The following is a 27,738-nucleotide window of genomic DNA, read 5'->3' on the forward strand; positions in this document are numbered from 1 at the left end:
CTGTGTTAATCTGTATCTTACTACCTTATCTGAAGCTTCAGTTACTCTGAAACCTCTCCAAGTGGCTGCCAGGAACTGACCAGTGCGCTTGGGATGAGACAATCCTATTAAACACCTCCAAGTTGCAGCAATCAGCTGGATCCATGCCCTTAATATAAATGTATATTATTTTCATTCCACAATTAGCTTCTGCCCTTGAATTTTATCTGCTTTTATTTGGAATTTGAAGACCCAGCAAAATAAAGCCTGGTGAAAGTCTGCCTGTCCCCAGGAGGCCTGGCGGACATTCCTCAATTTTGCCAGGAGAGAAAAGAGCAGCGTGGCTGGACAGAAAAGGCTTCAGAGAGTCAGATATTCCTGGGCTTGAAGTAAGCAGGGGATATATCATAGTTCTTGATTAAGGCTTAGGGGTTGACTGAGGCTTCTGGCGAGAGAATACAGCAGGAGAAATCAGGTTTGCATAGTTCCAACATTTAATAAACTTTAATCTCTCTAGAGTTATATCCACATCCATTAAATTAAAAAAACTGGCCCCAGGAATTGGCTCCTTCTTCAAATTACAAGAAATCAGTTGTGCACCAAAAAAGTTATAGAAAAAGTGTCCTGGGCAGCCCCAACCAAACAACCTCCATCAGGCAGCTCCAGAGGACCGCAGCCAGAGATTGTCATCCAAGGGGGGCAACAAGGCACGTAGGAAAGGTGGAAGCTCCAGCAACGCTCAGCAGATCCAGGGAGCAGCCGCCAGGGTGCGCTGGTGAGCAAGCCAGCCGGCTGGCCGCCCCTCCAAGGTCCAGAGAACCTGCTCCCGGGAGTGGGGAGGGGGTGAGGGGGCTGGGTAGCCCATCTGCACTGAGCAAGGTGGCATCCTCATGGATCCTCTTCCTGACTGTCCTGCCCAGTCAGGGCAGAGAGGGGGCAGCAGATCAGGCAGGCCCTCCTGGCCATGCGGGAAGAGAGGAGGGGAGGCGACGCCTGGTGGCCAAGGCAGGAGGGAGCTGGAAGCCCTCCTGTTGCCTCAGCCCTCGCCCATCTAGAGAGATGTGCCCCCCATACTCCCCTTCCTTTCCACCATAACAGGACACAGACTGGTTTAATTTTTAAAAAAACTTTGGTGAATTAAAACCAGAAGAGAATGACTCCAGCAGCAGTAGCAGCAACAGGCCCATAAGACACAAGGGCTCAGCCCCAGAAGAGAGCAGGAGCCCCGGGGTGGGTCCGGCCTGCTTCGCCTGGGGCTGCAGACTCATCAAAGTCTTTGGTCTCTGATGAAGGCAGTCCTCTCGCCCTCGCCCTCCTCCTCCTCCTCCTCCTCCTCCAGCCCCTCCTGCCACAGAATGGAGGGCAGCCCTTTGTAGGCAATGAGATTTCCGCTCTCCAGCGAGTAGACCTTGTAGCCATGCAGGCACGGCCCCGACCGCAGCTGCAGCACCAGGAAGATAGTGACAAAGACGAGGACGATGAAGGCACAGCTCAGGCCTGCCACCAGGAGCGGCAAGTTGGAAGGGGGGCTGGCAGGAGTCACGCCCTCTCCCCCCACAGCAGGGGAGGCCCTGCTGCTCTGCGTCTGATGGGAGCAGGTATGCTCCTGGCTGTTGTAGTGGGCATGAGCCGGGCAGGACAAGCATTGGGTGGCTGAGGGACCCAGGCAGGTGGCACAGGACAGATGGCAGGGCACACAGAGCCGGGGCTGCAGCAGGTGGGGGTCGAGGCTGTTCTCCAGAGGGAGCGGTCCCAGGGACGGAGCAAAGCCAGGCGGACAAGTCTTGAGACAGGTCTTCTGGTGGAGGTAGAAGCCTTCTTCACACACTGCAAGAGAAGCCAAAGGAGAGAGGATGCAGAGCATGACTGACCAGCCCTCCTCCTCTGCTCTGTAGGTGAGAAAGCATTTCTCTGGGCAGCCTGAGTCAGTTTTCATGCCACTACTTATTTTGTTCATATTTTGTGGCTCTCAACAATGTGCCAGGAATGCAGCCTCCATGAGAAGGTCTCAGCTGCAGAGTCATTAAACCACCTGCTTAGCTAAAGTGATAAGCAGGTAACAGAGCAGACCAGAAGACTTACAGTCACCCAGCAGAGGGACAAAAATCACAACACTTGCAGTACTATACCTGCAGCTCCTGATGTAGGATTGCCAGATGGGAGATGATTTGACAGCCACATAAACTGCTTTGAGCTTTTCAAAGTACCCATGGAATAATTGATACAACTGGAAAAGTTGTCACAATCATTATTACTTTTGCAATGGGACAAATCCTGAATTAACTAAGAAAATGCTAAACTTTGCAACTGACGAAATGACTTTTACTCCACAGGACCAGGTATTTCTCTCCAAAGTGTTGCATTTCTAAAAAAAAGATGAATGAATGTGGAAGGGAAGTGAAAAGGATTGGGTGTGTTTGTGAATCAAAGAGAGAGGAAACCAGCCAAGGTCATGGAGATGAGGAAGATATGCAAGGAAAGGAAGATGTATGTTTCATTATGAATGAAGGGCTCAAATGGAGCATCAGGAAATACGAACTAATATCTTCTGGATTGTTTGGGGAGTCTGTAGGAAGTAGAAATTCAGAGGTTGTTGATGTTGTGCTCCAGGAAATGGCTACAACTCTGATGTTACCAAGTTTGATAATGAAATGTCTGCAAGATAGCACCAAGGACGCCCACCCACATCATCATATTCCTCCTCCTCCTCCTCCTCCTCCTCCACTCCACAAACTCCACTCCTCCTAGCCGATATTACCTAGTTGGATAATGAAACACCTGCAAGAAAACAGCCAAGCTCAGAGACCACCAAGGACCCCATAGCTTTCCTCCTCCTCTTCCCCTCCCACTCCTCCTCTTATCCACAAACCCCACTCCCTCCTAGCCCTGATGATGTTACCTAGTTAGATAATGAAACGCCTGCAAGGAAACAGCCGAGCTCAGAGAGCATCAAGAGACCCACAGCAGAGTTCAGCACTGAGCTACAAATCTTCTATCAATGGCTATAAAGGAAGACATTTGAAGGAAAGTGATTTGGGGGGAATCCAAATGGATGACATAGATGAGAAACTGCTTAGAAAAAAACCTCATTTTTTGCCACATATTTTAATCCTTGCAAGGTACTTGGCAAAGAATGAAAAAAGAATGCCTGCTTTGAAAAGCTGAGGTAAATAGGGAATGTTGGAAGGCTGGTAAGAATATCTGAAATGTGGGATGTACTATTATTTGGTAGTGTCAAAAGTAAAACAATCACGGAAGAAAAGAAGTAAAGGAGACAAGAATAAATGTGTAGGATGACTATGGGAAGTGAAAATCCTGTATGAAAAAAATATTAGCAGATGGATGAATCTCAAAACAAATTGAAGAGAAAGATGATATGGAAGCCACTTGAATAAAGTAAAAGGGAGAATGTGACAAGTGTCCACAAGAAGATGGAGTGAAAGCCACCTGGAAAACTGGAAGCAGAGGCCAGACTGAGAGAGCCACCTGGTGGTCCAAGGGCAGTGGGAGGGAGGAGCCAAGACACAGAAACTGCACCAGGCAAGGTGGGGGGCTGGGCTACCCACAGCTCCGGCAGGAGTGCCTCCACCCCTCCACTCAGATGGCCACAAGGACCTCAAGGGGACGTGGAGAGAGCAGTGAGCCCAAATGGACGAACTGAGGTCAGAGCAGAGAAAGGAGAGCTGTCACTAAGGTGGGACTCCTCCACTTGGGGGCGGGGTGCGAAGGAGGCACCCATTAAGTCCAACCTGTTCAGCAGGCAAAGAGGGGCAGGTCAGGCCCAGACCTGCCCTTCTGCCAGCAGGCAGTGAGCACAAGCTCAGGTCCAGGACAGGAGCCATCCCCGAGGGTAGGATCCTCTTCCAAGAAGCCCCTGGGCAGCTTTCCCTTAGGACTTACCCACACAGGCTTGGTTGCTGACCAGGGTTTTGCAGCCACTGCTCTCAAACTGATTGGAGAGGTCGGGCAGGTCGGGGCCTGTCCCATACAGGACCAGGACGAACTTGGTGAGGGTGCCTGGAAAGCAGGAAAAGGGGAGTCAGGCCAGTCTGGACCCCAGGGGAGGTCAGGCAGAAAAGCCAACACACCGCACGGCCTTCTTCCCACCCAGCTCCTGCTGGAGGACGGGGATCGGGCTCCTACCCCGTGCAGAACTAAAGCTATGCAAACTTTTCAAGAGGGCCACTTCATTATTGCCTTTTTCACTACAATTTGTTGGAGGATTGGGCTATTCTTTGGGGCCTTTGAATCATATTATAAATTTTTTAAAATGTGTTTTGCTTAATGACCATTCACTCACTGACCATTCAGTTACTATGATAGTTACTACCAGTCCTCAAAGTTATGGCCACTGCAGCACCCAGTGGGGTCCTGTGATCCAAATCTGGGTGACTGCGAACTGGCCTGCATTTATGACAGGCCCCCCCTCACTTCTCCAGCCCATCTCTGCCCTTTTGGCCACCCTGCAGTCTGCTGCTGCCCTAGCTGAGCCTTCCTTCCTTCTGCTGCTGGCCCAGGATCCAGCCGGGACACAATGCGGAGATCAGGGTGGCGGAGCCTCGTCACAGGAGCTCACTGGGCCCAGGCAGAGACAATGCCGGCAACGACTACCTGGGGAAGGTGGCAGATGTTGACACTGGAAGGCCACACCTGGAACCAGCAGAACTGCCATTTCTAAGCGGTGGGGTCAGGGACGTAGCAGTGGAAATTCTGGGCTCCATTAGGGTCATTAAACAAAGACCACTTGAACTTACAGAATAGTCCACATCTTACAAGTTCTGCGGGGGTAGGGGGTGGGGGTGGGGTGTCAGCTGAGCCCAACTGTCATTCCCAGAGCATTAACAGATGTTCCTGGAAGTTGCTGAATTTCTTTGCCCTTTGAGGGGAGTTCTGCTGTGGGAATGGGGAAAAAAACTGCCCAAGCCAAAAACAAAAAAGCCAGAAATTCATTTTGCAGGTTGTTATTCCTTTGGGAATTGACAAGTGAGAAAGAGAGTGATTTGCCTACCACCCCCATTCTCCACACTTAGTTCTGTAAAAACAGCAAAAAAATCATTACAGTCCAGTTTCTGCAGCAAATTTGGGACAAAAGAGCCACATGGCAGAGTGATTCTTCCCAATACGCTGCCATGGCTGCCAAGAGCCAAGGTGGCGCAGTGGTTAGAGTGCAGCACTGCAGGCTCAATCTCACCAGCCCAAGGTTGACTCAGCCTTCCGTCCTTCCGAGGTGGGAAAAATGAGGAGCCAGATTGCTGGGGGCAAGAACCCGACTCCGTAAACCGTTCAGAGAGGGCTGTAAAAGCACTATGAAGCGGTACATAAGTCTAAGTGCTCTTGCTATTACTATGGCGAACGCAGTGGAAGGGGAGGACAAGGACTTGAAGTTTGAGTGGCGGAACATCCCACCATCAGCACTCAGGAGAGTGTTTTCCTGGCCCCGGGGCAATCGACACTGGAAGGAAACGTTGAGGAATAAAGCAGATTACCGTAATTGTTTGCTTCACTCGTGTTTTCAATTTCCAGCACCCATTCGCCAACCGGGTCTTCGTCCCATGAATGCGTCGTCATGAAGGCCCAGTCATTAAAGCCATCGGCCGAATAGTCCCGAGGCCTGGCCAAGCAGAAAGAGATGATGGGGAGGGCCAGGCAGAGGCTCAGCAGTCTTTCGGACCGTAGGCAGCAGGGGTCAGCTTACCTGGCAGCCAGGAGGGTGGAGCGGGTGCCCATTGGGCTGACCAGGTGAATAGCCAGGTCTCCGCGGCGGTTGTAGGAGAGGGTCAGCCTGGCTTGGACATGCTCCAGTCGAGCCACGGAGTTAGCCTTTCCCCAGCAGGCCTCCACCTTCTGCCGCAACTCCAGACACTTGCCGATATCCCTGCAGGACACAAGGATCCTTGGGCAAGGCAGCCAGCAGTCGTGGAGCCTCTTCCCCCATGGGGTGGAATGGATATTCCCCTTCCCCTCCCTCTCCTTGTTAGAGGTACTGGATACGTGCACTAGCTGTCTGGCTGCCTTTTGGTTAGTTCTCTTACGGTCATTTTTACTTATTTATTGCGCTGGAATTGTGACTTTTCTATTGTGAGCCATCCAGAGTGTCCCTGGAGTCAGCAGCACCAAAATCTAAATCAGTCAATCCATCAATCCTGCCAGGCAGCTGGGTGACCTTTGGAAGTGGATATAGGTAGACAGACTTATCTCTAAAGTGCCGGCATTGGCTGCTAGGTACATGGTGATCTGGTGAAGGAGAAGAAAGGGGCGGGGGGTGGACTTGATCCCCGAGGTCCCTGTGTGATTCCTCAGGATAAAGGGGACACGGGCAATGCCAAGAGAGGGCAGATGCTACTCACCCTCCCAAGCAAGTTCCTGTACAGGTAGTCCTCAACTTACGGCATTTGGGACCAGAAATTATGATGCTAAGCAAAATGGTCATTAAATGAGTTGCACCCAATTTTATGTCCTTCTTTGCCAGGATTGTTAAGCTCCAATTATTAAATAAATCAGATGGTCATTAAGTAAATCAGGCAGTCATTAAGCAGATCGAGCTTCCCTCATTGACTTTGCTTGTTGGAAGCCAGCTGGGAAAGTCACAAATGGGCTCAGGGGAGCCAGGTTGCTGCAACCATCATGAATGCAGATTGATTATCAAGGCCCCGAATTCTGATCTGTGGGGGCGGCTGTCGCACTTCTAAGTGTGAGGATGGGCAACCTGTCACTTTTTCAGGACTAAACATGTGGTTTATGTAACGGTCACTAAACATATGGTTGTAAGTCAAGGGCTCCATGTATTCAAAAAGCCGAGCCCCCACCCCAGGAGGGACAAGACAGACATTTCCAAGCCCACCCCCCCGACACCCACTTCGGCTCTGGGAGGATGTCAATGATGCACTTCCGCTGAGGCCCCACCGAGGTCCAGTTCTTGGCCAAGGCCACCATGGCACCTGCATCCAGCAGTCCGTAGCCGTAGGAATGGCTGACTGCGGAAAGAGGGGCGAGTCAGGGCTGAGCAAGGCAGCAATGGCATGCCACAGCTGTCCACTCCGTCCCCGGGGCTACCTTTGCGTCCCACCCCGTTGGTGGCCCAGTCGTTGGTGTTGAGGTGGGCAGGTTTGGATGTCCGCACAACCAGATGTTGCATGTCTCGCCAGGTCAGGTTCTTGCTGCAGAGAAGAGGCAGGTGAGTCGGCAACGGCAGCTCCAACAGGCCCGGCCTGCATGGGCACTGCCACCTCCCTCGCCCCTTACTTGGCTTCCAGAGCGAGGGCAATGATCCCAGCGGCCAGGGGTGCTGATGCGGATGTGCCGGTATGCGACTCAGTGCATTTCTGCCACAGGTCAGTTGTCACCTGGAGGACGGAGAGAGGAAGGCAGCACGCTCACAGCTTATCCGGGCACCTCCAGGCACCTCTGAGAGGAAATGGACCCCCATTCAGTGGCCGTGGGGGCCACCTGCAGGGCTGGTGCTCCCGGCCCCTCTTTGAATTGGCCTCCTGGGATATGTGCATCCAACTGTGTGCAGCGACCTTGGCTGGGCCCCCACTGGGATCTCTAGCTGGGCAGAAACTCCCACGAGAGCCCCATTACTTTCTGCCCTCTTTTGAGCAGAGAGAAGCCTTCTGCTAAACCTCAGGAATTGCCAGATGGAGGATTTCTCTCTAGCCACAGACAAGTAGGGAGGGGCCTTAACTCCCCAAACCTTTGAGGTGTTTCAGTATCAACTGAAAGGATAACGGGTTGTTTGCTTTGATGTAACCTGAGCCACAGGGAAATGCAGTTGGCTCCCCTCCACCATGGATGCCTGCAGGTGACCAGTTGAAACTTCCGGCTCTACCCCCCTCCTCTTCCTCCCCCAACGTGCAAGGAACAAACTCAGACTGCTTGCAGCATTTCTCCTCTCCTCTCTCATTCCTAGTCCTGCGCAGGCCCCCAACACTGCCCTGCCCTCCTTCCTTGCTCCCCCCCCCCGCCGCCCTCGTCCCTCCAAGCCATTTGCACCACAGATCCTTTCCACACTCTCTTCAGGGCATTCATCTTCCTCTTTTCCCCTCAAGATCCTGAACCAACCTTGGCCCTCATGGCCAGCAACTGGAACCAAGCAATCGTGGAGCCCATTGCCAGCAATCCTGGGCTTAGGTTCCAAACTGTCTAGGCATCTTTGGAGCATGGGGGGACTTGGGGAGAGGGCGCACCCCGGGAGCATGCGGGGACTCACAATCTGCTTCTCATTCTGGCTGCCGCTGCTGTAGGTGGTGGCCAAGGTGGAGGAACAGGCCTCGCTGTACCAGGGCACATTGCCATACTGGGTGGTGCTGCTGATGGAGAGGGTGTAGATGCTGTTGGTGTAGCCGTCGCAGTTGCAACTGTCACGATCGCGACCGCCATTCCCCGAGGCCCAGACGAAGATGGATCCCAGTCCATTGCGGCCCTGAGAAAAGGGTTGGATGAAGCAGCTGGGGGCCTCGGGGTCTGCCCTGATTGGCCCCCAGCTGCCCACCCGGCTAACCCTCTTACCTGACTCACACCCCGGTGGAAGGCTTCTTCGGCCAGGTGGGCGGGGCCATCCACAGTCTTGCCGTCGTCCTCTGGGCCCCAGCTGGCACTGTAGATGTGGATGTGGTCGGGGTTCAGGCCCAGGGAGCGAGCTTCCACGGCATCCGTCACCTCCCCATCCAGCATGCGGACACCTGGAACAAAGATGGCCACTGCTTTGGCTGCCTCTGGCCAGCTGGCCCAGCCCAAGAGTGGGCAGAGCCCAAGGGCACCCCTCACCTCCGATCTTGGCATTGTAGGCCACGCCCACACCACAGATGCCATTGTTGGCCACCGCAGCCACTTCGCCTGCGCACCGAGTGCCATGCCTGCAACAGACAGAAAAGGCTGAGGCCATGCTTGCCCAAGGAGGGTGGACAGTTCAGAAATGCCATAAACAAACAAACGATCCCTTCTTCTGGGCAGCCTGACCCTGCAAGAGTGCAGATCTTGGATAAGTGTAACCCTCACAAGGGGCAGGGGGGCTCTTCTGTGGAAGCCCCTCACCCCAGTGCCCCATCCCAGGTCCTGTGCCCAGTTGCCTGCCTCCCTCCTAACCTGTTGTCATTTGTTTGCGTGTAGCGAGGCTGAGGATCCGGGTCTTGGTCGTTCACGTCAAAGCTGGCTGCGGGATCCTAGAGAAAGACAGACCCCTCTGGGGCCTTAGTCTCTGGTCCTTCACAGGAGACCAGGACACCAGTCACCTTGGAGTGACTGGCCGCTGAGAGATAGACCTGTCCCCCGATGCCTTGGCTGGGGTCACGGAGACTTGGAAGTGTGGGCCCTCCAGCGAGAGATAGACGGGGGCCCAGGAGGCCTGTGTCCTCCCCTCCCAGGAAAGCCAACATGCCCATCCTCTCCTCCACTTACATAATTGGCCTCCAAATCTGGGTGGTTCTTCTCAATGCCATCGTCCAAGATAGAGACCACCACCCCACGGCCAGTGTAGCCCTGCTGCCAGGCCTCCTGCACATTCAGGTCTCTCTGGTTGCTGTTGGACTGCAAGAAAGGGGAGGAGCAGACACTCACCCCAAGAGCCAAGGTGTTGGAGCGGGAGCACAGGGGCCTCAAGAGCCCATATGAGGGTGAATTCCCCCAACTAATTGTCCTCAAAAGAGAATCTCAAGCCAAAGAGAAGAGAAACTCCCCACCCAGGCTCAATCTCACAGGCCCTTCCCCCACTTTTCAAACATTCATCCAAATGCCTGTTAGCCCTCTTGGTTTCCCACCACCACCACACACACACACACACACACACACACACACACACACCTTCTCTGTGCTGCTCTCCTGCAAGGCCCACTCTGCCACTTCCCCCCGGCTGCCCTTGGACCGTGCTGGGAACCAAAGAGGACGATCTTGGGACACAGCCATTGGGACACATTTCAGAGCCTCCATCCCATTGGCTGGGGCGACTAAGCACTGCCCCTGGCCTGCCCCAATCTGGCCTTCAGACAGGATGAGTCCTGTCCCCCAAAGGCAGTCGCCTTACCTACCAGGTACCACTGCTGGGGGAACTTCGGATCGGTTGGCTCTATGAAGGCATCCCGCTTGGTCCGGCGCTTGGCCACTTGCTGCTCCAGCCAGAGCACCTGGGGAGAGATGTGCATGGGCATGCTGCCAGACTCCCGCAGGTCCCAGACCAACCCTGGGCAAGCATTTATGTCAAAAGATGCCACTCTGGAGCTCTGCTAGCACAGAGCAATCCTTCCATCTGACTCCACAAGGACTGCAAGCCCAGCCCTGCCAAGAGGGCCACAGAAGGTCCCTGTTGGCCAAGCGGCAGCCCCGCTCCCCCGCCGCTCATGGCCAGGAGCTCTTTTCCAAAAAGGTGAAGAAGAAAAACTCTCTTTACAGCTAAACAGACCCAGTAGAGGCTGCACAGATCCAGCCTTGTGTAGTGGTGCGAAGAAAGGTTTTCCTTTGATGGGCTTCCCTTTTCTCATTTCTCTCCCAGGATGACTTTGGAAACCATCTCCCACTGCCCTGCTCCACTCAGGAAACAAGGCCACCCTGCTCAGCATACAGGCCCTGTGGACTCTGCTCAGCAGGGAGAGGGCTTTGCCTGGGTCTTCCTCCCCAGGCAAAGGAAGCACAGCATTGCTCAGACTAGAATTCTGAAGCCCTCATATCTCTCGGCTTCACCTGCTTCATCCACCGTGAAGCCGGAAGAGAAGGCAGAGGACATGATTCAACTAAGCATCTCCAGTTCCTCCTGCCAGAACCCACGGTCTTCTCCCCAGCAGGCATCAGCCCAAACCCTTGGCAGATCAAGAACTGGGAGAGCAGCCATTCCATCCCCACCTGGGCAACTCTGATAGGCAGGCATGCAAGAAAAGATGCCAGTGGCTTGTGGGAGACCAGGAGCAGCCCTGGAGCTTGGTAGGGCAAGATTCATGGTGCAGCCCTGCAGGCCAGCCCCCTCACTCTGGGGCCAACTCTGCAAGACCAGAATTCATACCTGCGGCTCTCTGGACAAGGAGCTGTGCCAGGACCAGTGTGGCGAGAGGGACCGCTTGGCCACAGCCCGGTGGTAGAAGTGATAATAGTCCCCGATGATCTGAGAAAAGAAGCCAAGCAGATCAGGTTCATTCGAGAGCTAGTCCCAGAGTGGGCGGCCAGCGGCCACAGCAGAGGAAAGCTGCAAATACTTTGTGGCGCCATCAGGAGGCAACGGTTCCCCACGAGCAGGAAGATGCTTACCCTCCTGCCCCAGCAGTTTCCTCTGCTCGTCCCTCACCTTCCCAAGATGCCCAGCCAAGTGGAGGTCCCAAGATGCCTTGAAACCAGCTTCCCCAAATTTTGCCTCTCAAGAGCTGAAATAACACAATTAAAGGGCAGCGGGGTGGCCTGCCATTTTCCTCCTGCTGTGTGGGGGAGGGGCTGCTTGGCAGGAAGGGACGTGGGCCCCTGGTGTGAAGAGTCCTGAAGAACTGCACGGAACCACAGGAAGGACAAAGTCACCCCTAAACTGCAAGGGGCCCATTCCGACAGCTGGCTGTCTGCCCAAGGGACACGCGACTGAATGATGTGAAAGGAGATGGGACAGCCAAAGCTGCCTGAGTGAAGAAGAAAAATTGATTTCTTTGGTGCCTCTGAAATTGTTTTTCCCCCCTAAGCATAGTTTTCCGTAGGAAGGTTGCTTTGTTTTTATTTAGCTCTGAACTGATTGGTCTGGATCCCTTAACAAATGTAATCCGATTGTGAATCCCTCTTTGTGAGGTGGGGCCATAGGAATCAGTTGGGTTTGTTGATCACGTACCTGGCTCCTTGCTGCGTGACTACAGCCCTACCCGAGTTGTTGGAGGTACTTGCCGGGGTGGCGGTTGAGACCCCCAGACTTATAGTCATCTTTAAAGCGCTCCATGGCATAGGGCCGGGTTACTTACGGGACCGCCTACTGCTACCGAATACCTCTCACCGACCCGTGCGCTCTCACAGAGAGGGACTCCTCAGGGTGCCGTCAGCTAGGCAGTGTCGTCTGGCGACACCCAGGGGAAGGGCCTTCTCTGTGGGGGCTCCCACCCTCTGGAACGAACTCCCCCCAGGACTTCGTCAACTTCCGGACCTCCGAACCTTCCGCCGCGAGCTTAAAACATATTTATTCATTTGCGCAGAACTGGGCTAGGTTTTAAATTTGTATTGATTTTAATTGGTTTTAGTATTTATATCATTTTAATTAATTTGGCTTTAGAATAAGTTTTTTAATTGTGATCTTAATCTGTATTTATATGTTTTTATTGGCCTGTGAACCGCCCTGAGTCCTTCGGGAGATAGGGCGGTATACAAATTTGATTAAATAAATAAATAAATAAATAAATAAACTTGCCATCGACCGGCTTGTCATCGACTGCAGCTCAGGATTTCCAGGCTTCCATGATGGCCTTGGACCTGATTCAAGTAAATGATGGCCCTACACACATGGGAGGAGGCACGCTGGATCTTTATTTATATCTCTGGACAGTGGCTAAATGATCTGGAATTAGATGATTTAGCAACAGAACCGGTGTCATGGTCAGATCATTTTCTCCTTCGCCTGGACTTTCGAACTGCCACTCACCATCGCAGGGAGACGGAACCAATACGCTGGTTCCGTCCCAGGCGCCTGATGGACCCTGAGAGGTTCCTGACGGAGCTTGGGCCATTTCCTGAGGATCTGGCCCACGGCATGGCTGAAGAACTAGTTGCGGCCTGGGAACAGGCCGCGGCTGGAGCTTTGGACCGTGTCGTGCCTTTGCGGCCTCTGACCCGGCGCAGATCTCAGCCGGCCCCTCGGTTCTCCGAGGGGCTGAGGGAGATGAAACGCCGAAGAAGACGCCTAGAGAGTACCTGGAGGTCCAGTCGTTCCGAAGCTGATCGGACAGTAGTTAGGTCTTATTCTAAGACCTACCTAGTGGCAATGAGGGAGGTGAAGCGTTCTTACGCTTCCACCCTCATTGCGTCGGCAGATAACCGCCCGGCCGCCCTGTTTCAGGTGACCCGCTCTCTCCTTCATCAGGAGGTGCGGGATGACCCTTTGCAGGGACGTGCCGAGGAGTTTAGTGGTTATCTTTACGATAAAATCGCTCAGCTCCGGGATGGTCTGGACCGAAATCGGGATGATCCAAGTGAGATGACGGAGACGCGTCTTGTTGAGGTTGTTTGGGATGAGTTTGATCTTGTGACTCCCGAGGACGTGGACAGGTGTTGGGGAGGCTCCACGCCACTACATGTTTACTGGACCCGTGCCCTTCCTGGTTGGTGCTGGCCACACAGGAGGTGACACGAGGCTGGCTCCAGGGGATAAACAACGCTTCTTTGTTGGAAGGGGTTTTCCCTGCTGCCTTGAAAGAGGCGGTGGTGAGACCCCTCCTCAAGAAGCCTTCCCTGGACCCAGCTATTTTGGGTAATTATCGTCTGGTTCGCTTTGTTGCGAAGGTTGTAGAGTGCTGTGGCGCGGCAGCTGCCCCAATACCTGGATGAAGATATCTATCTAGACCCGTTCCAGTCTGGCTTCCGACCCGGATACAGCACGGAGACGGCTTTGGTCGCGTTGGTGGATGATCTCTGGAGGGCCAGAGACAGGGGTTATTCCTCTGCCCTGGTCCTGCTAGATCTCTCAGCGGCTTTTGATACCATCGACCATGGTATCTTGCTGCGCCGGTTGGGGGGATTGGGAGTGGGAGGCACCGTTTATCGGTGGTTCTCCTCCTATCTCTCTGACCGGTCGCAGACGGTGTTGACAGGGGGGCAGAGGTCGACCGCGAGGTGCCTCACTTGTGGGGTGCCGCAGGGGTCGATTCTCTCGCCCCTCCTGTTCAACATCTATATGAAGCCGCTGGGTGAGATCATCAGTGGCTTTGGGGTGAGATACCAGCTGTACGCTGACGACACTCAGCTGTACTTTTCCACCCCGGGCCACCCCAACGAAGCTGTCGAAGGGCTGTCCCGGTGTTTGGAAGCCGTACGGGTCTGGATGGGGAGGAACAGGCTCAAGCTCAATCCCTCCAAGACGGAGTGGCTGTGGATGCCGGCACCCCGATACAGTCAGCTGCAGCCGCGGCTGACTGTTGGAGGCGAGTTATTGGCCCCAAAGGAAAGGGTGCGCAACTTGGGTGTTCTCCTGGATAAACGGCTGTTGTTGGAAGATCATTTGGCGGCCGTCTCCAGGAGGGCTTTTCACCAGGTTCGCCTGGTTTACCAGTTGTGCCCCTTCCTTGATCGGGATGCCTTATGCACAGTCACTCATGCTCTTGTCACCTCGCGCTTGGATTATTGCAATGCTCTCTACATGGGGCTCCCCTTGAAGTGCACTCGGAGGCTTCAGTTAGTCCAGAATGCAGCTGCGTGGGTGATAGAGGGAGCTCCACGTAGCTCCCATATAACACCACTCCTGCGCAGACTGCACTGGCTGCCTGTGGTCTCTCGGGTGCACTTTAAGGTTTTGGTTACTACCTTTAAAGCACTCCATGGCTTAGGGCCTGGGTACTTACGGGACCGCCTACTGTTACATCATGCCTCCCACCGACCCGTACGCTCACACAGAGAGGGACTTCTTAGGGTGCCATCCCGCCAAACAATGTCGGCTGGCGGCCCCCAGGGGAAGATCCTTCTCTGTGTGGGCTCCTACCCTCTGGAACGAACTTCCCCCTGGTTTACGCCAAATATCTGACCTTCGGACCTTTCGGCGCGAATTGAAAACGTATTTATTTATTCGCGCGGGACTGGCTTAAATTTTGTTGTATTTTAAATTTATATTTTATATTTCTAAAGTTTTATATGAATTTTAATGGGTTTTAGAATTTTAAATGTTTTAAAGTTTTTCGGCCAATTGTATAATAAGTTTTTTAATTTTGTTTTAATTGTATATTGTATTGTTTGTATTGTTTTTATTCTGGCTGTACACCGCCCTGAGTCCTTCGGGAGAAGGGCGGTATAGAAATCTAATAAATAATAATAATAATAATAATAATAATAATAATAATAATAATAATAATAATAATAATAATAATAATAATAGTAGTAGTAGTAGTAGTAGTAGTAATAATAATCCGAGGAGCTTGCTCTCTCCAAAGAAGAAACCCCAACCTGCAATTATTTTCTTCGGCCACCAGAGGAGGCTGGAAAAAAGCTGTAGCATGCCATATTCCTAGAGAAGGAACTTTTTAATTAAAAAATAACTACAATCCTTAGAAGCTAAGCTTGAGAAAATTGAAAAATTACTAGCTAATAAATTGGATATGATTGTGAGCTATAAACAAACAAAAGATAAAATGGAAATTATAGATATGGAACAAGATTATCGTGTAAAAAAACATCTTTATTTTTTAAGTGACACTAGTTTTATCAAAAGAAAAAATACAGGAACAAGTTTTTTATGATCATTCTGATATAAGATTAAAGCCGGAAAACCTGAATATAAGTGCTTTAAAATAAATTCCTACTTGAAATTTGAAAAAAAAAAAAAGAGGAGTATTTTGTTTTACCAGACAAAAACTATCCCAAAGCTGAAGAAGCTTCTTGGATAAGAAGCGAAACGTCTTTAAAAAAAACCCAGAAAGTCCCGTTGCCTCTTGAAAAAGTACCTTTGGGACAACCATGACCTGGATGACTGAGAATCTCCATACACAGGGAAATACTATTTTCCCAGGTTAAATGGGAAGGTATGGCTTTTAATTTCGAGAGGCTTGAACTATATACAGTATAAGGGTTATTGATTTTTGCACCAGAAATGTACTTGACTTTGATTAAGGTTTAACAGAAACAGAACAGAAGGGAATATATGATCATAAATTCCAGTGGTGGGAGTCAAATAATTTAACAACCAGTTCTCTGCCCTAATGATTTCTTCCAACAACCAGTTCACCAAGCTGCTCAGAAAGTTAACAACCGGTTCTCCCAAAGTGGTGCGAACTGGCTGAATCCCACCACTGATAGATTCCCTTCCGTTCTGTTTCTGTTAAACCTTAGTCACAATCTGGAGATTCAGGATGAAGGATAGGAAGAGGAGGCTTATGTTGGAAACAGAAGATAAAAGATTTAAGTGGCATATCTACTTAAGATATTTTTTATAGAGATTTTTATAGTTATTTTTTGGATATGCTATATTGAAGGCAGGGTAGAGATTTATAAGATGGTCTCCAAAGAAAAGCAAGAGACTGTGTGGTTGCAGCTTGGGATCTTCCCTCCTGGCTTCCCATGGTCTTTGTCAGAAAACGGCTCAGATGGTCACACGTGATCATGTGACTGCAGAAACACTGTGGTGATCATACATGCGGAAACCGGTCATAAGTCACTTTTTTTAGTGCCTTTGTAATAATTTCAGGCAGTTGCTAAATGGTCATAAATCCATACACTACTGGTGGGTTCCTACTGGTTTGCCCCAAATTGGGCGAACCAGTAGTGGCGGTGATGGGAGGCTCCGCCCACTCACCTGGACACTTCTGGGCATTGCGCATACACTACCTGTAAAGACGGTTAGAAACCATGTTCCACAAAGAGAGACTGAAAGGTGTTGAGCCTTGGGAGAAAGTTAAGACTCATGAGTAGGAATATGATAGCACCCAGTCACCCCAAAGGTCAAGCTCTATTCTTGTTCGGGGCAGGACAGCTTCTGAACCAGTGGAGAGAGCCAGTCTGGCCTTCCTGAACTGAAGAGGGATGAGTGGAAAGGGTGCAAAATGAAGAAACAGACAGCAAAGATGCAGGAGTTCTGTGGAGGGCACCAAACTGTTCCCAAGTTGTTTCTCAGCTATCAAAGATGGAGGCTGTCCCTTCTAGCCCAAATGCCCTACAGCCATGCCCTTGATGAAGACAGAACCAAGTTAATCCATGGTTGCCTCCCATCTCCTTGAGGGGAAAACTGGGATGCTGAGTGGGCCACTTCAAATGGAGGCTGGAATGGAACTTCCAAAGCAGTTAATCCAACCAAATCACTAAACTTCCCAGCCTCCTTTGGGGGAAGAGTTCCTCCTTCCTTTTGCAGTGCAGCGCTCCTGGTGGTGAGGGGAGCCAGGCAGAGAAGCATTGGTATGCAATCCAGGGAAAGTGCTCCCTCCTCACCCAGCGCCCCAAGGCAGCTGGAAAGGAGTCTCAGCCCCGGGGAGAGGGCAGGGCAGCTGCTCCCTGTGGCTGGAATTCCCTTGTTATGGGCTTCAGTAACAAAATCTTGACAGTCTCTGAGTTTTCCTGTCCCTCTCTCTCATACTCAAGTGAACCAGGGAGCTTCTTTCTCCCATTATCAAGCTTAAAGATGGTTTTGCAACTGTCATCTGTTCCACTTTTTGCCACGATCCTCTCCTTAGCTCTCTACCAGGAGGCTGCTCCACCCAAGAGGTCCTGCTACCACAAAACTAGGAGCTTGAAAGAAAATTGCACTCCTGATTCCAGACACAGATGTCCGCGGGCAATGCACAGAGCAGCTTTCTTAGCCCACCTCCTGCTCCAGTGCAAACCTGCTATGAGACCAGATATGGTCATAATCCTGGGACCCTTTGCAGAGGCTGACCAGATAGAATGCTATCTTTGCAACAGTCTATAGAGATTCTCGGTTATCCAAGTCACGGTTGTCCCAAAGGTGCTTTTTTTCAAGAGACAACTGGACTTTCTGGAATCCAGAAAGTCCAGTTGCCTCTTGAAAAAAGCACCTTTGGGGCTATCTTTGTAACTGGGTCAGTTTGTTCCATGGACCACAACATGTTCCAAAAGACTTAGCCCATTCATGAACCCATGTCAAGGACAGAAGGCCTGTTTGCACTGTGCTGAGTAGACAAGGGAACTTGAGAGTTCAAGTTTCAACAGGGATGGAAAAGGCCACCTTCCCACACCAAAAGAAGAGGTGCCTCAGTTCCCTGAGTGGAAAAGGGCCTCAGATGAAACAAGAGGGACTTCCCAGCCTTTCGCAGTGGGGGTGGGGGCACCTGCTGGACACAGATATTCAACAGGTCCACCATCTGGCAGTGGGGCTGCCCATCCTACATAATTCCATTTCATCAAAAAGGAGGTTATTCTCCTGGTCAACCTGGTAGGATACTTTATTGACGTCTAAGTATACAACATCCACTGCTTTTCCTTGCTCTGATGATCTAGTCACTGTCCAGAAAGACAGATTGACTGACGCAGCCTATTTTTAAGTAACCCACATGGGCTTCTGGTAATCACCATGTTCCTTTGCCAGCGCCTGTAACCCTCGGCTCAATGATAATCCTCTCTAGGATTTACCCAGATACGGATGTCAAGATGATGTCTCTGTAGTTTCTTGGCCCACTTTCCCCCCTTTTTAAAAACAAGGGAATAAGTCTTCTTGAAATTTTCTTCAGTCCAGAGGTTCTCTGTGGTTTTGAGTTCCCACCTACCAGTTTATCACCTTGGGCTATCACAGAGACTTAAATTGCCTCAAAGCAACAAGGACTTCTCCCATCACCTGCTGCCTATTTTGACCTGGGTTTGGTCTTCATCCCCGTGCAGTGCACCTTTTGACAAATTTGGCCATTTTTTCCTTTTGCAAAAAGACAGATGCAAAATAGGAATTAAGCAATTCACGTGTTTGGCTTTTACCTGTCACCATCTCACTTTCTTCTCCAACCTGCAGATCAACCACAAAACTATTTTTGGTTATTTTTGGTATTCATTGAGAGCCTCAGCTTATTCTGAATCTGATCCCTCTGGACTCCATCCTTACAGATTACGGCTATTCTCTGATATTCTAAAGGCCCTCCCTTTCCATTTTTAAGCTTCTCCTTTTTGTTGTTGTTTTTTGTCTGAGAATTCTTTATGCAACCACACTGGGCTTTGCATTTCTCCCATTTTTCTTTCTCTTTGATGTCATTTGTATTTGGGTCCTAATTATCTTATTTTTCAGAATTTCCCAATTCTGACTGAGACAAAGTGGAGTAAAACAGTTGCTTCCTGTGAGCTGGGCTCACTGCGCCCTCCACACTCCTTCAGGCAAGCCTGGCCTCTTCAGCAGCTCCCATCGCCCTGATGGGTCAAGGTGCCAGGTTCCTTCGTTGCTGATGGCTGCCAAGCCAGGTCTCCTATGTCCTATATTTGCACCTTACGTTTTCCTACTCAGATACAACACTTGATTAAATTTCCCCATTAAAATCTATCCTTTCCATTTCTACCAACTGCTTAAGCCTGCCTAGATTTTGTTTCAATGTTCAGTTTTTCCTCTGTAGCAATTCTGAGCTACAGACATTCTCTTCTTTTGTTCTGTGGTTCATCTGAGGCATCGGTCGTGCTTCCACCTTTGTGCCATTTGCAAATCTAATAAGTCTTCCTTCAAACTGTTGAGCAGCACAGACTGTACCTTGTGGGCCTCCATTCAACAATTCTCTTAAAAGTATCTGTTTAGAGTGTCTTAGAAGTGTGTGAGTTATTGACATTCAGTACCTTTATCCATTATTTTAAACTTCCAATCCTTAAAAATGGAATGGGAGGTTTAAAAGGGAAAAGCTAAGGTAGCCCTAAGACTCAAACTATGAAGAAAATTTAACTTTCGTGAACAATATTTCATTCCTGCCTAATCTTAACCCAATGAAACCATTGCTAAGGCAAAGTTTGAGGAGGATGATAAAATGAGAGAGAGGGAGAGAGAGAGAGAGAGAGAGGGAGGGAGAGGGAGAGAGAGAGAGAGAGGGAGAGATTTCATCACAAGAAAAAAACTACCACTCAGTAGGTGATTTAACCCCACTTGTTCTGGATTAAAATGAGTCCAAGGCTTCTTACACACCAGCTCACTCCCCAACCACATCCAGCAATTCTCTCAGCTCTCCTTCTGCTGTTCTCTCCTCTCCTCCTCTGTTTGGGAAGAGTGTAACTAACTTACGATGCTTTACATAACACACCTTTCCCAAGAAATACTCCATACTTGAAACAAGAAGCACAGCGATCTTCAAATACTTGTCATAACAAATGTCTGTCTGTAAAGAGGCTTGTGAAGTTACATGAAACTTTGTAAAAGCCTCCGGTAAGCTCTGAGCCTGCTCCTCACACAACGGTGATGTGTGAGCCTGGCCTCAATGCCAGAAGACTGGGTGGGAACTGACATCACTGGCCACCTGGCTTGCCAAGGGAAGCGGGCTTCGATCCCGCATCAACTCTGGGCAGCTGGGCCCTCAGTCAACATCACTGCTGCTCAGATAAGAGCCGTTGCTATAACAGCCGTTGCTGACCAGTCATCAAAACAGCTATTTTCAAACAGCCAACATCAAATGTCCCATCCTAAGGAAGAGCACTGGCACTTCCCAGGTACTTGTGACTGGCAAAGGCAGACAGGCAGCCCAACAGCCAGCTCCAGAGGAGCTGAGATCTGCTTCCCAAAGGAGAAGTCAGCAGAGCCAAGAATTCAGAATGAAAGCAAATGCTGCCAGGCCAAGGAAAGTATTCCAATCCAAGGGAATCTCTGTAGCTCAAGGTTGACCTTGGGGGTCCTTGCTGCTCCCTGAGCTTGGCTGTTCCTCGCAGATGTTTTGTTACCCAACTAGATCACATCTCAGTTCACTTCTGTGTGCTCGGCTCAGAAGCACTGAAGATGTGATCTCGCCAGGTAACTCAATGTCCACAAGCAAAGAGCCAAGCTCAGAGAGCACCAAGTAAAACGGGACCAAATGAGTGCCAGGGAGAAGACTCCTCCATTGTTCCAGGAGTCAGGAACTACACACTGGGATCTCAGGCTGCTTCTCTGGTATCCAAACATCCAGGGAATTCATCCCCCATGAGGCCCTGCAGCAGAAAGGGCAGCACCCCTGCAGCCCCTCCCTCCAGCAGCACAATGTGCAAACCTAATGGCTTAAATAGCAGCAAATGCTGTTGGGAAGTAACTCACCGGTCCCAGGTTGAGGAAGCCATGCTTCCTGGCCATCCGTTCGGCTTCCTGCAGGCCGGCGGGTACCAGGACAGCCCAGGTATTGGTGTAGATGTGCTGGCTGAGTCCCTCGCTGACCAGAAGGGCCAGGGGCACTGTCATCACCCACCAGAAAAGCAGCAAGGACAGCCTCCGATCCATGAAAGCCAGGAGGGAAAGCCAAGCTGGGCAGCCAGGAGAGGCCCTCGCACTGCCCAGCAAGGGCTCAGTCGGCCTGAGGAACCATAGGAGTTGGCTCTGGGCCACCTGTCGACTGCACAGCACCTGAAGACCAAAGGAAAGCATGGGGCTCAGACTGGACCTTCTCCCCCCCCACAGCCCCAAGATGTTGAGAAGAGGAAAGCAGGATGTAGTAAGAGGCTATGCCTGACATCTGCAACAGGAGCCAAGTGGCCGGCGAAGGGGTTGGGGGTGTTGCCATCTAGAAGCACCATTTTTCAAGTTCCTGAGCCCAGACAAGGAGGAGCTTCCTCCTGCGTGAAAAAGGTGCAAATCTGTGCAAGGCTGGCTGCCAGCTGCCCTCATGTGGGATGGGAGGAGCTTTAGGGGCTTCAGTCCCCCTTCTGGAGGGCCCCAAGGAGAAGGAGGGAGGTGTTCCTACAGACCCACCTGGAGCACAGCACAGAATAGTCCAACCCTGAGGGAAGGAGAGGAGATCCGGCCAGGTGCACTTCCCTGCGTGGGACAGGGGATGCTCTCCGAAGCCCCTCCTGGCCCCCTTAAAAAGCTGTGGCCAGAAACAACCGAAATGAGGAGGCATTGGGCTCCTTCACAGCAAGGGTTTCTTGCCACGCAACACAGCTGTATTTGTGGAGGAGCCAATTTGCATCCTGTTAAGCATTTACCTATTTAGTAAATAAATCCTAACCTCAAACAACTTTGTGTTGTACTTACTTTTCTTGGAGCCCTGGGACCAAAATAATCCCATAAGGAACTTACAGGGAAAAAAGGCAAGCTGAAAACATGCTATGCATAAATGAACAAGTTTGCCAAGAAAAGTAAACTTATTTGCAAGGGGCCCCCCCAAATTTAATTGGCTACCGAGAGCCCCCTGAAGCCATGGTTCTCTTGCTCTCTAAACCAGACAAGCATCAGTTGTGCTCTGATCTCCCACAACTACTCTCGGGAGAGTGCTGGCTGGGGCGACCACAGAAAAATGGGACAACCACACATAGGCGGTATGTTGGGCGAACAAGAGGCATGTGGCCTGGAAACCCCTCAGTGGAGCCACTGGGCACCCTGATCCCTGACTCAGCAGGGCAAAGGACAGTATCGATTCTCCTTGTTCTGTGGGCAGCTACTGTTTGCACTTGACCTCCATCTCTTGATCCAAAAACCTGGTCAGAAGAGGACTCTTTGCAGCCTGCACAAGCGCTCCGGCTCAGAATATCCTGGGTTTCAGCTGAAGGAAGGCCTCGGGGTTGAACGCAGCCCCTCCGTTCCCAAGGCTGAAGAGTCAGCAGAGAGATGACCAAGCAGGTCATCCCAGCCAGATGACGGTCAGGAGAGCCAGAGAACAGAGGAAATTCTACCCAGCCACATTACTTAATTTCACCAAACTTGCTGTTCCTGTCTGGCCCTGCACCAAAAGTGAGCTCCAGCCTCCAAAGGTTAACCTTCTAGCAGAACAAGCTTATTGACTGGGTGAGCAAACAAAAACCCTTCCTGGGAGGCTGTGCTTAAGGAACAGGTGGGTGCCATTTCTATAGTCCAAGGAAATGCCACTCCGACCTGACGGACGGGTATGTGTGGCAAAGGCCAACCGGGAGCCCTCCATTCTCCGGCCAGTTTGGCAGAGTAACTGATACATCTTCGGAAAGGGAGAGGTTCAGGCCACCTGTCTGGTGGCAAAGAATCCAAGCGTTCTCCCTGGATCAGTGCCAGAGGAGGGGACGGGGGAGACATACCAGAGACATGTACTTTCATCGACCACTGGAAGGAGGAAATGGCTCACATGCGTTGCCCAAGAATGTGATAGGCAGCTTACAAAACACGCTTTTGAAGGGCTGCCACAAAGAAAGGGAGGGAGGTATTTGATAAAGTATTTTCCAAAGCAGCAAGAAGGCAAACCAGAAGTAATGTATGGAAACTGAAAAAGAGAGAAGCAACCTAAAACTAAGGAGAAACTTCCTGACAATGAGAACAATTAACCAGTGGAACAGCTTCCCTCCAGAAGTTCTGGATGTTCCATCACTGGAGGTTTTTAAAAAAAGACTGGACAGCCATTTCTCTGAAATGGTATAGGATCTCCTCTAAGGTCCCTTCTAAGTGTTATTCTGTTATTTCCCAGGCCATCCACTCAGATTTTGTCATCCTCAGTTTTCCTGCCTGAGCAGGGGGTTGGACTAGAAGACCTCCAAAGTCCCTTTCAACTCTGTTATTCCTGAGCTAAATGCGCGAAGACCCTCATTGGGGACCCTATCTCTTTTGCTTCCTCTGGACTAATGAATTAAAGAGCTGCCTCTAGACATTCATTTTAATATATTTTTAGAAACCTGCAGTTGAAAGTTCTTCATGTCTCCTTACCCTGAAGACCCAATTTCATTTGGCATTTAATCCCAAACTGATTGCCCTTTTAGCATTTCTCTTGACACGTCTTCAAAATACAACCCCAAGAAGCCATATCTCTCTCTCTCACACCCACATCCTCAATTTAAGCAAATTCCCTTGTCTTGGAGCCTTTAGAATCGCAGGCTAGAACAGGGGTATCAAACTTATGTTGTCATGGTACGTCATGTCACGTTATGTTGCCATGTCACAATATGTTGTCATGTCACGTATCGGGACTTTTTTCCCTTCGCTAAACTGGGCGTGGACCGGGAGTTTGACAGCCCTGGGCTAGAAGGTATCTTGGAGGTCTTCAAGTTCAACCTTCTGCTCAAGGCAGAAGACCTCATACACCCGTCAAATGTTTGTCCAGTCTATTTTTGAAAACCTTTAGTGACGGTGCACCCACAACTTTGAGAGGGAAGCTGTTCCCTTGATTAATTGTTCTGTCAGGAAATTTCTTATTTCTAGGATGGATCTCTCTTTAATAGGTTTCCACCCACTATCTCTGGTGCTTTGGAGAATAAGACAATTCTCTCTTCTCTGTGACAGCCGCTCAAGTACTGGAAGACAATTATCATGTGCCTCCTAATCCTTGTCTTCGATAGGCTAGATATAGCTAGCTTCCTCAACCGTTCATCATACTATTTAGCCTGCAGACCAGAGGTGAAATTCCCCCCACCAGTTCTATCCGGCTCGCCAAACCAGTAGCGGGGGTGGTGGGAGGCTCCACCCACCCGCCAGGACGTCATTACATCCCATTTTTTTACCATCTGTGCATGTGCAGAAGAGGCGCATGCGCACTCCCGCACACTCCTGTTCCTGAACCGGTAGCAAAAGTGAGTGGATTTCACTGCTGTTGCAGACTCCTTATTAAGTCTCCTTCTGCAGGCTGGACTAGAAAACCTCCAAGGTCCCTTCCAGCCCTATTGTTTTATGTTCTATATTCATCTTTTTTGCTCTTTTCTTCAGACTTTCTGACACCTGAGCATCTTTTCTTTTATATCATGGTGACCAAAACTGAATGCAATATTCCAAGTGAGGTCTTACTGGTACAGTGTAAAGTAGTAGTATCAATGGACATGATCTTGATACTATCCCTCTGTTGATGCAACCTAGGACTGTGTTGGCTTTTTTGGCAGCTGCAGCACACTGCTGGCTTATATTTAAATGATTGCACACTAGGACTCCAAGATCCTTCTCACAGTTACTGTTGTTGAGCCAATGGGTGCCACCCTTTCTGTATCTGTGCATTTGTTTTTTTCCTGCTTAAGTGTAGGATCTGACTTTTCTCACCACTAAACACTCATCTTGTTGGAGATGATCCAGTTTTCAAGTCTGTCAAGATTCTTCTAAGTCTCGAGTCTATCTTCCAAAGTGTTAGCAATTTCCCCAGCTTGGTGTCAATTTGCAAATTTCATGAGTTCCCTTTCTATGCCCTTGTCTAGGTCATTTATGAAGATGTTGAAGAGTTCTGAGCATAAGACTTGTTTTCAAAGAACCCATGTTGGGCATTCCCAACTTAGCACCAATTTATACCTTCTTGGCAGATACAAGTAGTCACTTTCTCAATGATTAACCCTGGCTTTGTTAGCAGAACTGAGCAAATGAAGAACATGGGGACACACAGACATGCTTCAGCACGGATTTCCAAGCCATTTTTTCTCCAACCATTGTTATTGCTAAAGGTGAGAAAGTGCAGATTCGCTCAGGTCCTCCAGCAGCTTCAGGAGACAACCACTTCCTAACCACATAACCCATTTCGACTCAGAAGCCCACATCCCAAGCCCTGCTTGCTCAGGCCCAAAGCAACCAGGCGCAAGGCTGCCATCAGATGCTCAGCCCTTTAATCCACTTATTCTGACCCATGGACCAGGAAGGTGAAAGGAGCTGCTACAAGCCTCTTCTGGGGACAGAACCTACAGGTGAACTTGACTAAGGGGCACACGGGAAAATATGTTGTTTCCGGAGACACTTCTCACATCAGCAGGTAAGCTCAAATTCTCATTTATTTCCTTCTACTGTCTTTCTTTCCTCCTCACTAACTCCCCCCCCCGGAGTATTCTTGGAAAGTAAAAAATAAGATGATGAACCCCAGTAATGCAGGGGATGGGCAGTCAAGGGAGGTGGGAATTCCTATGCATGGTTCACATCTCTCTCCTCTCACACAACTTCTGTTGGCGAAACCCTGCCACAGCTTAGCTTGAGCACCTAAGACCACCTGATGCTGGGAACGGTCATGGGTGCAGTGGGAGCTCTGCTGCTCTGGGGAGGGGGTGTTTGGGCAGAAGGTGACCAAGCAAACCAGGATGGGTCTTGGGGACCAAAACACCCGATCCCTGGTCCTTACCTTCTTACTCGGGTTTACTACAGAGCACAGATTAAGCGGGCCTCCCGCTCAGGAAAAGAAATCACTGCCTCGTCAGAGATTTTGACCAGAAGCTGCCTTAACTAGTCAGCAGAGGATCCTTCCTTCCTCCGTGGCTTTAGATTTCGGGAAGCAGGTTTTCCTTTCGCAGCTCACCGCAGACGGCCAGGTGTTAGACGCGCCATTCAGACTTAGCCCCGGAAACTCTCCCCACCCCCGCAGGGCCTGTGACTCACCGGCGGCTCGCAGACACCCCGGCTTCGGCTGCAAGAAGTGCAGGCAGCCTTCCCGGCCACACGCTTCCTCCTCCCGAGGCGGGAGGCCCGAGAGGAAGCGCCTGATCCGGGCACCCAACGGAGCCCTTCCCGCGGAGCAAAGCCTCGCACGACCACAGCCGTCCCGAAGGCCTCCAGACTTTCCACGCGCCTCCGCCGGCCCGAGCTCCCTGCCCTTCGGATCCCAACACGGGCAGCGCCCGGCGGGGAGCGGCTGTCCCGGGGCTGCACGCGCCCGCCTCGCCGCAGCGGCCGCCTCGGCTCCAGCGCGGCGCTCGCCAACCGGGCGGCCGAGAAGCGGGCTGGATGTGGGCCCCGAGGCGGAAGCCCGAAAGGCGAACAAGCCTCTCCGTCCCCCCACCCCGACGCGGCCTGCGCCCTTCGGCCGAACGCGGCGAGCCCGGAGCGGCCGTCCCTTCCCCGCCGTCGGCCTTACCTTCCAGCCCGCGGGGCTCGCGCCGCTCTCCCCACCGCGGCTGCCCGCTCGGCCCCTGGGCGAGCGGGAGCGGCGTCATCGCGGCGGGCGGGAGGCGGACCGGGAAGCCCAGCCGAGCTGCCCCCGCCCCGCAGCCTGGCAGCGGCCTTGACGCTAGTTGACGCGCGGGCGGCGGGGCGGCTCCAGCCCGGTTCCTCCCCTCGCGCGCAGGCAGGCAGGGCCGCCCCCCACCCAACCCCCGGCCGGGCCCTCTGCGCGGCCGGGCCCCGGGAAGGCGGCGGAGGGACGGGAGGGGGAAGGCGAAGCCGGCCGTACCCCGGGGACCATGCGGGCCTAAGGCCGCTCGGCGCTTCTGCTGGCCCCGCGGCGGACGCGGCTCTCCGGCTCTGGGCTTTCTCCGGGGATCCCGCCGGCCTCGTCCATCGCTCTGCCAACGTGGCTGCCGGGGACGCTGAGCTCGGCCGGTCGGTGTCCAGGAAGAGCCCGCGGAACGCCGGGTGGCCGCTGGGCGGGAGGGCTCCGGGAATCCCCTGGGCAGGTGCGGAGGCAGCGCCTAAAGAGCCCCGGCCGGTCGAAGCCCCCCCGCCCGCCCGCCTCTCTTCCGCTCCGTTTGTGGGCCCCGCACTGGGAAGGGGACAAACTCCGACTCGCGGGAGGCGCCTCCCAGGGAAGGGCAAAGCCAAGGGAGCCATAACGAAGCCCAGCAGCAGCCGCCAAACGGCCGATTCGTGCGGAGGGAAGCTGGGATCTCGGCCGCGAGGGAAAGAAATGCGGGCCTGGGGCGTCCAAACGGCGCTGGCGGATTTGGTCGAACGAGAGGCTCGGTAGTCCTTCCAGTCGGGTGTTCGGGAGTTGCGGCGCTACTCTGAGCGTTTCTGAAGGACGCAAATCCTATTTGGAAAATGAATTGAGGCAACTGTGCCAGAACTTGGAAGAGCCCATCCAGCCCACCGTCCTGCAGGCAGGGAAATTAAAGCCTCCCCCATGTTTGACGTTGAGTCTCTGATTAAAGAGCACCTTTAAGGAAGTGGTTTCACAGTCGGGTTGTTCTGTTAGGAAGATTTTTCTCACTTTCAGCTAGAATTTGGTCTTTTAATTTGTCCCTTTCTCCACAGAAACTACTGGTGTGTTCACCCCCCAGTGACCTCTTTTGGGGAAGTAGTGTGAAGAGGCTTTCATGTTTATCCCTCAGATATCTTTTCTCCAGTATTTTCCATCTCTCTTCATGGGAGTTGGCTAGCGTTTCTTAACCCTTGGCTTC

The 27,738-nt window shown here is 51.6% G+C and overlaps 1 protein-coding gene across 3 annotated transcripts; it reads right to left on the minus strand.

The window, feature by feature from the left end:
- Positions 1 to 455: 455 nt before the first annotated feature.
- FURIN (furin, paired basic amino acid cleaving enzyme) lies at positions 456 to 26,928 on the minus strand. Of its 3 annotated transcripts, none has more exons than XM_058156062.1 (16): positions 26,793 to 26,928; positions 20,813 to 21,115; positions 10,967 to 11,065; positions 10,002 to 10,097; positions 9,376 to 9,504; positions 9,064 to 9,140; positions 8,746 to 8,834; positions 8,488 to 8,660; positions 8,189 to 8,401; positions 7,222 to 7,322; positions 7,033 to 7,136; positions 6,836 to 6,953; positions 5,675 to 5,854; positions 5,466 to 5,590; positions 3,880 to 3,996; positions 456 to 1,806 (listed from the first exon to the last, which is right to left on the minus strand). In XM_058156062.1, exons 1-16 carry the CDS (start codon positions 26,802 to 26,804, stop codon positions 1,247 to 1,249), a joined length of 2,496 nt encoding a protein of 831 aa, XP_058012045.1. In that variant the 5' UTR covers positions 26,805 to 26,928; the 3' UTR covers positions 456 to 1,246. The 3 variants fall into 3 exon arrangements, with proteins under 3 accessions (XP_058012045.1, XP_058012046.1, XP_058012048.1); XM_058156063.1 differs by lacking the exon at positions 26,793 to 26,928 and adding an exon at positions 26,478 to 26,617; XM_058156065.1 differs by lacking the exon at positions 26,793 to 26,928 and adding an exon at positions 26,003 to 26,416.
- Between the last annotated feature and the right edge of the window lie 810 nt (positions 26,929 to 27,738).

This window comes from Ahaetulla prasina, chromosome 13, assembly GCF_028640845.1.
Source record: "Ahaetulla prasina isolate Xishuangbanna chromosome 13, ASM2864084v1, whole genome shotgun sequence".
NCBI lineage: Eukaryota > Metazoa > Chordata > Lepidosauria > Squamata > Colubridae > Ahaetulla > Ahaetulla prasina.